This window comes from Malaclemys terrapin, chromosome 25, assembly GCF_027887155.1.
Source record: "Malaclemys terrapin pileata isolate rMalTer1 chromosome 25, rMalTer1.hap1, whole genome shotgun sequence".
NCBI classification, from domain to species: Eukaryota; Metazoa; Chordata; order Testudines; family Emydidae; genus Malaclemys; species Malaclemys terrapin.
In genome coordinates this window covers 4837757-4850908 of record NC_071529.1, presented here as the reverse complement: position 1 = coordinate 4850908, position 13152 = coordinate 4837757, and the positions used below count along the sequence as shown (strand labels likewise).

General features: G+C 62.8%; 1 protein-coding gene across 1 annotated transcript in view; it reads left to right on the top strand.

The window, feature by feature from the left end:
* Positions 1-13152, top strand: part of LOC128829282 (alpha-2-macroglobulin-like protein 1) — a 61743-nt gene that overhangs the window by 630 nt on the left and 47961 nt on the right. The window contains exons 2-9 of the mRNA XM_054014629.1: positions 706-895; positions 2188-2350; positions 4232-4284; positions 5634-5654; positions 6492-6645; positions 10775-10859; positions 11109-11232; positions 12355-12469. Coding sequence (XP_053870604.1) covers positions 706-895; positions 2188-2350; positions 4232-4284; positions 5634-5654; positions 6492-6645; positions 10775-10859; positions 11109-11232; positions 12355-12469 — 905 coding nt within the window. The remainder of the gene's footprint in view (positions 1-705; positions 896-2187; positions 2351-4231; positions 4285-5633; positions 5655-6491; positions 6646-10774; positions 10860-11108; positions 11233-12354; positions 12470-13152) is intronic.

The following is a 13152-nucleotide window of genomic DNA, read 5'->3' as shown; positions in this document are numbered from 1 at the left end:
CGAACGTCTCAGCCAGAACCGGGGAGTGCCCGAAGGTGCAAATGCCGAAGGGTTCCTGCGAAGGCGGGCGGAAGCCCCGGGGGTGCAGACTGGGCTGGGGGTGGGGCTGTATCTAAGCCAGTTACTGGCTGCAAAGGGCTCAGGTGCTCAGTACAGCCCCAGACTGACCAGCCTCCCCCCGCCGTGCACAGGGGTCTCTGCTCACTCTCAGCGCCACTAGATGCCCCCTTCTGGGCAGACCGAGCAGCCGAGAGGCCAGGGATGGAGAGGGACTCAGCCCCTCTCTGCACCCCTGGGGCCCCTCCAGCTCTGCGGGAGGCCAGGGCCGCCTAGAGGGGGGGCCAAGTGGGGCAATTTGCCCCAGGCCAAAGGCCCTGCAGGGGCCCCCATGAGAATATAGTATTCTATAGCATTGCAACTTTTTTTAATGGAAGGGGCCCCCGAAATTGCTTTGTCCCAGGCACCCTGAATCTGCTGGGCGGCCCTGCGGGAGGCAGGCTGGGGCGGGGGATGTAGCCGGGGGGGCTTGCCCTGCCCCTGCCCTGTGGTTAGAGAAATTAATCAGCCTCCAGCACCATCGACCCAGCTCTGTCCCGGCAGGAGGGACACTCAGAAATCAGGAGTCACCCCCGGTCCTGGGGGACAGTCTAGGTTGTCCCCTCCCATCCCCCGTCCCCACTGCCCCCAGTGCTTTCCCCTCCTCAGGCGCTATGTGGTGGTGAGCCCAGCCGTGCTCTACCACCCACACACGGGGACGGTGTCAGTTCATCTCAGCGACCTCAATGAGACTGTCCGGGCGAGCGTCCGGCTGGAGAGGGGGGATGGGCCCAGCACTATCACCCTGCTGGAGAGAGAGGTCCAGAAGCCCTGTCTACATGAGAACATGCGTTTCCAGGTGAGCCCCCAACTGCAACCATCGGCACGGCCCCCGCCACTGGCCATGGGCACGGAGCCCGTCAGTCCCGGGTCTGCAGCCCCATCCCAGCTGTTCACTCAATGGGCAGCTGTAGCCACAGAACTCGAGCCCATCCCTCAGCAGCGACAGGCAGGAGGGAGTGGGGACGGGGTGGGGGGCACAGAGAGTGCCCTGGCTTCCAACTCCATCGAGCGCCCCAGAGTCCTGCTCCCTCCCATTCACGGCCCCCAGGCTGGGGAGGGGGGTTGTGACAAATTTTAGTTTCCAATCTGCCTGGAGCATCAGGTGATCAGGCTGACGCCGCAGGATCGTTTGGGGAGGAGATGACGTAACACACGAAGTGTTTAAATTTTAAAGCTTTATTAATAAAATAATAAAATACAGCAGAGAGTGCTGGGAACGCTCCCACGTCACTCGGGGGAAGAAAGAAAGCATTAGAGCCCCAAGCCCTAACCCACTTTCATACTCACACATGCACAACCCAGACTGGCCAAGTCTGGGTGTGATGTCAGAAGAAGAGACGGGGGAAGGTGGACGGGAGTGCTGTCCAGGGCCCAGGTCGTCCAAGGATCTGCTGTGCTCTCCAAATTGCTCCAGCTCTCAGGAGGGTTTTAAGTCCTGCTTATCGGGGGGAGGAGTGCTCCGTTCGGGGACCTTTGCTTCTGGTGCCCTCTGTGCCAGTGCAAACCAGCTTCCTGTGGTCTTGACTTTCTCCAAAACACACCAGTTAGACTCTGTTGTCCTCTCTGTTTTCCTCTGTGCTGGCCTTCACTTGCCTCACTTGTTATGGGCTGGCTCTGCAGGTCTGTGTCTGTTCAATTAAATCTTTGTTTCTCATGGTTGGTCTGTGGATTCTGAGCCCCTCTCTTTCTTGGCTGGCAGCCGAGAGTCAGATGTGTGCTGTGGCCTTGAGCTGGCTGGAGTTAGCGTCTTATCTACAGACTGAGCTTGCTAGCTGCGGTGTTGAGTTAACCCGTTCTTTGCTTTCTTCTTTCTCTCCCCCCTCGGCCTCTCGTACCTGCAAAGGAAACTTCCACTCCCCACTCCCACACGTTTGACCCTTCCCAAAATGCTTTGCGATACTAGCAGCAGCGTTAGCAATATACAATGCAGAACTGCCTTCCCAGGGGACTCCCTGAGGGAGGGGGCAATTGGGTTGTGACAGGGTTCCTCACAAACACCATTGCCCCCCCCCCAACGCAATAGTGGGTCTGCGCCACGAATGGCCCATTACTGGCCACTGTGGCCTTGCTGGGGGTCCCTGTATGCAGGTTCCAGCCCCGTCTGGGGGGCAGCAGGAAGTGGCAGAGCTGCACGTCTCGATCCGGGGAGATGCCCTGCAGTTCTCTGAGCGGAAGGAAGTGCTGCTGCGGGTGCTGGAGCCCGGGACCTTTGTGCAGACGGACAAGGCCGTCTACAAGCCGGGACAGACAGGTGAGAGGGCAGGAGCTGCTGGAGGGAGTTTACTGGGACCCCAGGCCCCTGGGCTCTGGGGATGGGCTGGGAGCCTAGCAAGGGATTCAGGACTCTCACTTCTAGGCCCCTGTCTGCACCCAGCACCAAGAAGCACAAAGCCTGAGGCCTGTTTGGGGGTGTGTATGGAACCAAGTGGGGGTCTCAGCGCGTCCTCGGTGATGGCACAGACACTGCAGGGGGCACCGATTGGCCTCCTCTGGCGGCCTCAGGAGGGTGGCAGGGACCTGGCTGGCCCTGGAGGCTGAGCTCCATGGACAGCAGGTATCACAGGCTGGGGGACAGTAACCTTCCCCAAACAGCCCTGTGGGGCCCCGCCCACGCTTCATCTCCAGGACCCCTCCTGCTTCCTGGCAGCGCTCTGCGGCTCTTCCCTCATGGCCGGGGTCCCAGACAGGGGCTGGGCTGGGACTAGGGGGCCTGCGGTCAGAGACTCCAGGCGGCTGGAGCTGGTGCTCGGCCGCACGGTGCTCCAGGGCTGGGGGCGCTGAAGGCTGCACTGCCCGACCAGCACTGGGGGACGGGTTGGCAGGCGTCTGGTTTTCGACCGGAATGCCCAGTCAAAAAGGAACCTGGTGCCTCCAATGAGCACTGTGACCGGGCCGTTTAAAGTTCAGGTGGTGGCGCAGCAGGGCTAAGGCAGGCTCCCTGCTTGCCCTAGCTCCACACAGCTCCCCGGAGGCAGCCAGCATGTCCGGCCCCTGGGCACAGGGGCGATCAGGGAAACTCCACGTGCTCCCCCACCCTCAGCACCGGCTCCACAGCTCCCTTTGCATGGAAACTGCAACCAATGAGAGCTGTGGGGGCGGTGCCTTGGGATGCGGGCATCGCACACTGCACAGAGCTGCCTGGCCGCCCCTCCATCTAGCCCAGCGGTGGGCAAACATTTTGGCCCGAGGGCCACAGCTGGGTGGTGATATTGTATGTAGAGCCATGAATGTAGGGCTGTGGCAGGGGTTTGGTGTGTGGGAGGGAGTGCAGGGTATGGGAGGGGGCTATGGGCAGGGGGTTGTGGTGCAGGAGGGGTGTGGGGTGCAGGAGGGGGCTCAGGAAAGGGGGTTGGGGTGAAGGAGGTGTTTGGCAGGGGTTTCAAGGCAGGAGGTTAGGGGGCTCAGGACAGGGGGTTTGTGTGCGGGGTGCAGGAGAGTTGCGGGCGACAGCCTGGCGCCACTTACCTCAAGCAGCTCCGGGGTGGCAGTGGGGCTAAGGCAGGCTCCCTGCCTGCCCTGGCCCCGCGCCGCTCCTGGAAGTGGCCAGCATGTCTGGCAGTGGCTCCTGGGGGTTGCGTGGGGCAGGCAGCTCCGCCGCGCGCTGCCCTCACCTGTGGGTACCTCAAATCTCCCATTGGCTGCGGTTCCCCTTTCCCAGCCAATGGGAGCTCTGGGGATTGGAGCTCTGGGGGCTGCACCACCTGCATAGCGCTCTGGGCTGTGGGCTGCACCACCCACCCATCCAGCGCTCCAGGGTGGAGGCTCTCAGGCAGCGTAGGGCTGGAGCGAGGGAGGGGGCATTTGCGGAGGGGTGGGAGGTAGGGCTCTAGCCTCTGACGGGGGCAACAGGGCAGGACTGGGCGGGACTTCGGGCAGAAGGGGCGGAGCGGGGCGGGCCGGGAACAAGCCTCTCACATGTTGCCCATGCTGAACTCCCCTCCAGCCGCCCAAGGCAGGGCTGCGGGGGGAAGTGTGGGGAAGCTGGCACTGCGCTGCCGGGCTGGGCCCATTCTGCAGGTTCACAGAGGCCGTCAGTGCCCAGGGTGTCCGGCTGGCACCTTCCCCAGCTGGGAATTCATTCAGACAAACCAAGCCAGGGCTGATTCCCGCCTCTGCCTCTGCTCCTTTCTAGTGAAGTTTCGAATTGTCAGTTTGGACAAAGACTTCGTTCCCAGTACCCGGAAGGTGAGAGCTGGGGGTGCGGGAGGGGGGTCAGGGTACCAGGGCCCCGCTGCACTGAACACATTAGGTTTGTCTACACCAGGCAGGCCATTCATCCAGTTTGAAATCGGACAGTCCTCTTCATGGGTGGTTTGCCCCCATCCAGTGCATGCTTGTGTCTGGTATTGGATGGGGGGCGCCATTTGGAAGAGTGCACTGCTCCGCCCCTGCTGGCGTGAACTCACACACTGAGTGTGCGAGGTCACGCCAGCGGGGACAGGCCCACACCATTCCTGGAAGTACCAGGATCTCCGGTATTCTGGGAATGTCTCAGTGGCCACTCTGGTCTACACCAGTGTTTCTCAAAGTGGGGTCCGTGGACCCCTGGGGGTCCCCGATTGAACTCCAGAGGATCCGCAGACCCCACTCATCAATTCCTCCCCCTCCCTCCCTCCCTCTACCTCCCGGAGGCTACTGAAGCCAAACCAGGAGATTTTAGGCACTAAAAGTCCAGTCAGCGGTGCAGCGGGGCTAAGGCAGGCTCCCTACCTGCCCTGGCTCCACGCCACTCCTGGAAGCATCCAGCACGTCCCCGGGGCAGAGGCAGAGGGTCTCTGCGGGCTGCCCCCGCCCTGAGTGCTACCTTTTGAGAACTGCTGGTCTTCACTGCTGCAGGGGGCGAGTCTCCCAGGGCAGGTTAACAGCCTTGCAGTAGCAGGGCTTCTGCTGGCCTGCTGAAAACAGCCGTGTGGAGCAGCCCCCTGGGCTACAGACCTAGTGCCTTGGGCAGTGGTCTCTGTTGTTTGCAGTCTCTTTACTGCGCAGAGAGGGTTGATTGCACATTGCATGGAGCCGGAATGAGGGCACTGGGCACCCACTGGCTTTAGCGCAGTCTGTGATTGGCTGTGGATGCCAGCCCCCTCTCCCGGGATGACAGTCATTAGCACCTTTCAGCCTAACCGTGCTGTGCGCTCTGAGTGAGGTGGCAGAATCAGGCCCAGTGTTTAAATACAGATTGACAGCTCCCCTCCCAGCCATCTCGCTCAGGCACTGGCTGCAATGCAGACCCCCCGGCCCTTAGACTGCCCCTTGACAGAGACCCCAGCATCTCACCCTGCTCCTCCACGCACAGACCAGCCACCCACTGCCCTGTATCCGCCACTGCAGGGAGGGGCCCATGGGAGGTGCGAGGGCTCCAGCCTCATGGACTCCCCTTCCTGTCCCTGCTCTCTCGGTCACCCCCGCTGCTGTCCGCATGATCCCCCAAGGCCCCAGAGACACCCCGGCCCTGGGGAGGTCACAGACAGACCCGTGGGCAGTGGGGGTGTTCCCCATCCCTCTAACCAGCCATCTCCTGTCTGTTTGCTTTGCAGCTGCCCCTGGTGACCGTGCAGGTCAGTCTGTGACTCTCCAGCCTCCTCCTCTTCCTGTCCGGCTCATTCAAGGGCACCCGGGGGTGTTCAGTCGTGGGGATCCCAGAGGAGTCTGGGCTGTGACCACAGTGTCCAGCAATCCAGCCCTAGACCCCTCTGCCCTGCTGTGGGGGTGCAAAGGGTCCCAGAGCACAGGGCATTTCTGGGCTGGGCCACATGGGGGCAGGGAGGGGACATTTGTGCCATCGGGTTACATCCTCCCCACCCCGAGTTTGCAGTGTCTGGGGCTGTCTGTCCAGGAGGCAGGTGGGTTTGGGTCTGGCTGGGATCCCTTCCTGAGTCGCTCACCCCGAATGTTCCCAGCCCCCAAACTCTGGGTCAGGGAGTGACTCGATACGGCCAGTGGGGAACTCAGCAGGGAGCTCCCTTGGGAGCCTGATGGGGTAAGGGCAGGGGAGGAGGCAGGGTCTCTGGGAGCTGCAGGGGCAGAGGGCAGGGGTGGAGGTTTGGGGAGGCTGCGTGACGGGAGGGGGGCAGGGAACATACTCACAGAGGCCTAGCACTGAGATGGAAACGGTCCCTATGGCGAGTTCCCTGAGCTTTGTCCAGGCTGGAGATGGCGTGTCCCTCGGGAGCCTGTTCCCCCCAGGGGCGGTGACCTCGGGTCAGGGCTGAGGGGCGCTGGCAGGGGCCCCCTTACCGAGCAGCTGCCCGGTGGTGCCTGCTCCAGGCTAAGGAGAAGGATATGAGCCCCCAGGCGTCGATCCAGGCCCCGTCGGCAACACGAGGCACTCGGGGGCTGCCGGGGACGAGCCGTGTGTGGGGACAGCGGCTGAGCTGGGCGTGTCCATGTGCCAGGATCCCAGCGGGAACCGCATCGCGCAATGGCGAGATGTGACTCCACAGCAGGGCATCGTGGATCTGTCCCTCCCACTGTCTGCAGAGCCGGCCCTGGGGACGTACGCCATCGAGGCGCAGGGGACGAGGCACTCGTTCAGCGTGGAGGAATACGGTGCGCAGCGGGGCCCAGGGCAGCGACCGAGGCCGTGGCTCCGGCACGTGGTGGGGGAGGGGAATTCCTGAGTCTCTGTGGGGCGAGGTGTCCGTGGGTCCCTGTCAGAGTGTCCCTGGGAGCTCAGACCCCTGGGACTGGCCCAGCCAGCTTCAAGCTCTCCTGGGCCTCAGCCACCCCATGCCCACTCCTCCCACAATAGGGCTCTGCCCCAGCCCTGCCCCACTCTGCCCTAGATCCCTGGTGGAGGGCTCAGGTCTGCGCCACTGTGGGGATGCAGAGCCGGGGATTTCAGTATGGCCAGCCCCAGACACGTCACAATCATGAGTCAAAACCCCAAAATCATTAGGTTTATTTTTAAAGATTGTTTCATTCTTTTAGGTCTGACTTTGGATTTTTTCACACACACCCCTGCCCCCGTATGTGTGTGTCTGTCGCCGGGAGGGGGGCGGGGGGAATTACCCTATTGCCAACTCTCCCAAAGTTATCGCAGGAGCTGATCCTGGCTCCCGCTGCAGGAGGTCTCTGTCTGCACGATGAGATGGAGCTTCCAGCCTCTCACCAACCTCCCAGCATCTAATTCTGTCCCCCCAGCCCCAACTCAGCCTAGCCCAGCCCAGCACCCACCCACATCTGCCCTGTGCCTCCCAGTGCCGCCTCCTGGAGCACAAGGGGCTCTTCACACATACACACCCTTCCCAGAGCTGGTGTTGATGGGAGTGGGAGGGAAATGTCAGCAGCCCCCTCTCCACCCTCCCCCCAGAAAACCTCCTCTGGCTCCTGCGGGGGAGGGGGAGAGAAGAGCTCTGATGTCTCCCTTGAAACAGCCGCCACCTACCCCCCCTCGTCCCAGACACCTGCCCCTGACCCCCCAACTGCCTCCCACCCCCCCTCCCCTAGCATAAGGGAAAAAGGAGGCACCCCTAGGGTTACCATACGTCCGGATTTTCCCGGACATGTCCGGCTTTTTGGGCTCCAAATCCCCGTCCGGGGGGAAATCCCAAAATGCCGGACATGTCTGGGAAAATCGGACATGCGGTGCCGGGCCGGCGGAGTGGGGGCCCGGCTGGCGGTGCCGGGCCAGGCTGGGGGCTCGGGGGCTCGGCCGGCGGTGCCGGGGGCTCGGGGGCTCGGGTGCTGGGCCGGGCCGGGGGCTCGGGTGCCGGGCCGGGCCGGGGGCTTGGGGGCTCGGGTGCCAGGCCGGGGGCTCGGGTGCCGGGGGCTCGGATGCCGGGTGCCGGGCCGGGGGCTCGGGTGCCGGGCCGGGGGCTTGGCCGGCGGTGCCGGGCCGGGGGCTCGGGGGCCGGGCCGGGGGCTCGGGGGATGGGCTGGGGACCTGCGGTGCTGGGGGCCGGGGGTGGGCCGCGCCACCTCCCCCCACACGCCCCCTTACCTGCTTCAGACTTCCCGCGACTCAAATGTTCGCGGGAAGCAGGGGAGGGGGCGGAGACTTTGGGGAGGGGGCGGAGTTGGGGCGGGGGCAGGGCTGGGGCCCCTCTAGTGTCCTCCTTTCGGAGGCACTAAATATGGTAACCCTAGGCATCCCCCAAACACCCCCCTCCATCACTAGCCCATCCCAGTGCTGCACATTCACCCAGCCATGATACACACTCCCCTCCTGGGGCTTCTGGGCCTCGGAGCCGCCCAGCCAGCTCCTGTCAGTGCCCCAGGACGGCCCAGACCCTGAGGGACAAACTGCCCTGGAGCAGCCCCCCGGCTCCTCTGGCCTGAGCCCAGGGGTGAATTTGGCCCTGTCTGGCCAGGCTGCCTGGCAGGGGCCTGCTGGGGACGAGGTCCCAGCCAAACACCAGCTCCTGGGGGGAACAGCCAGGACCTCATCAGCCGGGAGAAACACCCACGTCCACTGGGCCCACGTTAGGGTTACCAACCCTCCCACTTTCGCTGCGAGCTCCCGGAATCAGGAGGCTACTGAAGCCAAACCTGGAGATTTTAGGCTGCTAAAAGTCTGGTGGCGCAGCAGGGCTAAGGGAGGGAGTTTGGGTGCAGGAGGGGACTCACGGCTGGGCAGGGGATTGGGGTGTGGGGGGGATAAGAGGTGCGGACTCTGGGAGGGAGTTTGGGTGTAGGAGGTTCCCTGCCGGCCCTGGCCCTGCACAGCTCCTGGAAGCGACCGGCAAGTCCCTGTGGCCTCTGGGGGGGTCAGGGGACTCCGCATGCTGCCCTCGCCCTGAGCGCCAACTCTGCAGCTCCCATTGCTGGGGAACTGCGGCCAATGGGAGCTGCAGGGGGTGGTGCCTGCAGGCAGGGGCTGCATGCGGAGCCTCCTGTTTCCCCCCAGGGGCTACAGGGAAGTGCTGCCCGGTTCTGGGAGTGGTGCGGGGCCAGGGCAGGCAGTGAGCCTGCCTTAGCCCCACTGTGTTGCCGAGTGGGAGCCGCCCGACCAGGGCCTGCACCCCTCCCACATCCCAACCCCCTGCCCCAGCCCAGAACCCCCTCCTACACCCAAACTCCCTCCCAGAGCCAGAACCCCTCACCCCCTCCTGCACCCCAATCCCCTGCCCCAGCCCTGAGTCCCCTCCTACACCCAAACTCCCTCCCAGAGTCTGCACTTCTTATCCCCCCCAATCCCCTGCCCAGCCGTGAGTCCCCTCCTGCACCCAAACTCCCTCCCACAGCCAGAACCCCTCACCCCCTCCTGCACTCCAATCCCCTGCCCCAGCCCTGAGTCCCCTCCTGAACCCAAAATCCCTCCCAGAGTCCACACCTCTCACCCCCTCCCACACCCAATCCCCTGCCCCAGACCAGTGAAAGTGAGTGAGGGTATGGGAGAGCGAGCGATGGGGGGTTGGGGATGGAGTGAGTGGGACAGGGCTTCGGAGAAGGGGCATGGGTGGGGCAGAGGGGAAGGGGCGGGGCAGAGGACGGAGCTAGGGTGCTTGGGTCTGTGTGAATCAGAGAATCTCAGGGTTGGAAGGGACCTCAGGAGGTTCTAGTCCAATCCCCTGCTCAAAGCAGGACCAACCCCAACTAAATCATCCCAGCCAGGGCTTTGTCAAGTCGGGCCTTAAAAACCTCTGTGGATGGAGATTCCACCACCTCCCTAGGCAGGGCTGTCCCTAGCCATTTGGGAGCCCTATGCAGCCCCCCTGGTCTCCCCTCCCCCAGTGCCTGGGAGGCAGGAGCTGTGGAGGGCCACTTTTGGGGGCTCCACAGGCCCAGTGTGGCCCGGGGAATTAGCGGGGGGCTGGGAGCAGCCCGCTCTGCTTCCCTCGCCCCGGACCCAGCTGTGTCGCTCAGGGGAGGGAAGTTGCGGGAAGGGAAATTCCCCCCCCCCCCACGGCGGGAAGCGGAGCAGCCCAGTCCCAGCCCGCTCCACTCCGCCAGCTCCCAGCCGCGGCGCTCCACTTCCTGCTGCCGGTGAGTGTAGGGTTGCTGGGGGAAGAGGTGGAATGGGGGAGGGCCGGAGGCAGAGCAGGGGGGAAGGGTAAGAGGCAGGGAGGAGGGAGTTGTCCGGGGCCCCGCACCCCCCTAGGGACCACCCTGACCCTTGCAGCGGGGGCCGGCTGAGGGATAGGGCTGGTCGCCAGGGCTGGTTCTGCCACGTATGCACCACACAGCTGCGTAGGGCACCATGAAATTTGGGGAAATTTGGTGCCCCAAATTTCATGGTGCCCTACGCAGCTGCGTATGCTGCGTATGCCTAAGGACGGCCTGTCCCTAGGTAACCCATTCCAGTGCTTCACCACCCTCCTAGTGAAATAGTGTTTCCTAATATACAACCTAGACCGCCTCCACTGCAAATTGAGACCATTGCTCCTAGCCCTAGCCCACGTGGTCCCTGGCATGTTCCCGCTCTCAGCCCAAACCACAGCTCTGAAGTCCATGTCATTCCTAGCGCTGCCCCTGCCCATTGGGGCCAGGCAGTGGGGACAGAGGCTGTTTTTCAGTTTATTGTCAGTGGGGTTGAAAAGACTCCTGCCGGCTAAGGCTCCTGCTGCAGCCTCTTCCCAGCCCAGCTCCATTTCCGGGCCTTTCCCCTTCCCGCCCGGCCGGCAGGTTGGTGGGGGGCTGCAAGACCCAGGGAGAAGCTCCAAGGCCGACGATTGCGATGAAACCCCCGAGCCGGGGCTGCGGGTCGGTTTCACCCCATCCCTCTCTGCCCCCCCAGTGCTGCCCAAGTTCGAAGTGACACTGGAGCTGCCCCGCGTGGTGACGGTGCTGGATGAGACGCTCCTGCTGCGGGTGTGCGGCCGGTGAGTGTGAAACCAGCCCTGCCGGGCCGATAAAGGGGGGGCTGGAACTGCCCTGGACCTTCCTCCCCCGCCCCCTAGGCCAGAATCTGACCTGCCCCTTCCCTGCCTGCGCCCCTCTGCCCAATGCTCATGGCCAGGCAGGGCTCCCTGGGGCTCTCACTCCCAGCCACATGACCAGCCCCACCCCATGGGCAGAGGCGTTGGCCCCCTCCCCTCCCACTTACCCTCTTCCTCCCCTCTGCTAAACAGATACACCTACGGGAAACCTGTCCAGGGGAGGGTCCAGGCCAGCCTGTGTTGGGCGGAACAACCACCATATTTCAGGTTCAGTTCTTATGTGTCGCTAATTCGGTGCACGGAGCTTACTGGCCAGGTGAGTGTGACTGGGGATGGGGTGGACGGGAGGTACATGACATGCTGCTGGAGGAGGCTCCTCTCCATGTTTTTCTTACACTGGCCAGAGGGGGCGCTGTGATCTGCCATGATGAGCTTTGTGACATTGGTGTAAATCTGGTGTAAGTGCAGGCGAATCAGGCCCTGGATCCATCCGGGTCCCCATCTGGCAGGCTGGGGGTGGGGACTGGCACCTGTGTAGCAGGGCTTAGGGACTTATATGGCTCCCCCCTCCCCACAATATCTCAGTGCCTCACTGATCCTCCTAGCCCCCGGGAGGTGGGGCAGGCTCCTGTCCCCATTGTACAGATGGGGAACTGAGGCACAGAGATGCTCAGGGTCCGTCTGTGCAGCAAAAACCCTGCGGCAGTGTCTCCGAGCCCAGCTCCACTGCCTGGGGCTTTCGCCGCAGGGCTAAAGGAACAGTGTAGAAACTCGGCTGGAGCCTGGGCTCCGAGACCCTCCCCCTCCCCGGGTCTAGCGCCTGGACCCGACCATCGACCTCCTGGTTTTAGCCCCGCAGCACAAGCGGGGTCAGCAGGGCTGGGCTCTGAGACTCACGGCCGCAGGGTGTTTCTGCTGGAGTTGTACTCAGAGGGACTTGCAGGCAGCCTGTGGCAGAGCAGGGACTTGCCACCATGTCTCTCCAGACCTAGGCTAGTGCTCCAGGTTACGGGGCCGCCCTTCCTCATCAGCAGCTGTCGTTAGGTTGGGCAATGGAACAATACAGATCTCCCCGAATGCTCTCAGTCTAGGGGGGGCTAGGGGGGTGATTGGAATTAGCCAGCGTTACACAACGATGGGGGACAAGCACCAGGGGATCTGTGATTGGCACGAGTGGCCAGGGCCTGTTTTACGTCTCATCCCACCCACAGCAGCTCCAGCTGCACAGCGCCTCCTAGCGCCGTGCTGGGGTACTGGTGTCAGGGCTGAATCCAAGGTGAGAGCGCCCCCTGCTGCTGACTTCAGCACCCAGATTTTCTTTGAGTGTCTCCTGATCCCGGCACTAACCAGGCCAAGCCCGATTAGAGACCTGCTGAGCTGACACCTGCGGGGCCTGGTGCAGAGCTGCTGCTAATGGGCTGTGATTCTCTCCCTCCAGACTGAGAGAAATGGCTGCTTTTCCAGAGAGGTGGTTATAGCTCCCGTTAACCTAACCAACTCTCACTACAAGCTGAGCCTCCAGGCCAAGGCGTCTCTCATGGAGGAGGGGACAGGTGGGACTGAAATCAAGCACACATGCACGCCCCCAGGCAGCTCCCAGCACTAAACCCACAGGGGCAGAGGGGGCTCACTTGAACATGTGATAATGTCATTTGTAGCCCAGCTGCTTTAGAGACAGGACCAGAGGTAGCATTGGGGGTTGGATCTGGGGTTCTGGTTCAGCCCATCATTGGGATCGATCCCTCATGAGGAGTTCAGACCTGGGCACATTCATGCAAAGACTAAACACCCTCCCGCGAGTGGACTCTGGCTGTGGACTGAGCTGGCAGAGTGGAGTGAAGGCCCAACCTGTGTCGCTGGGCCCTGAGTCATGGCCTCAGTGACGTTAGCGCTTAGCGTTCAAAACTGCAAGTGCTAATCGCTTAGCAACGAACCCAGATAACTCCACATTTAGCCCAGAAGAATCCTGATTTCCAGAGCGGCCGACACCCATTTGGCTGAAAACTGTGGGGTGGCTACAACATTACCCTCGGGTGCTAACATCAGCGATGACGAAGTAGCTGGAGGAGAGCGGGTCCAGAACGGCAACGGGTCACTGGGCACTTCAGAAAATGGCCCTTTCTGGGGGCAGGCCCTGTGCCGAGAGGCCTGTGTGTGGGGTCAGCTCTGGGGCTGTTCAGTAAGGAGCTCTGTGCTGGGGAAAGGGCCACAGAGCCAGGAGACCCTGCTGGCAAAT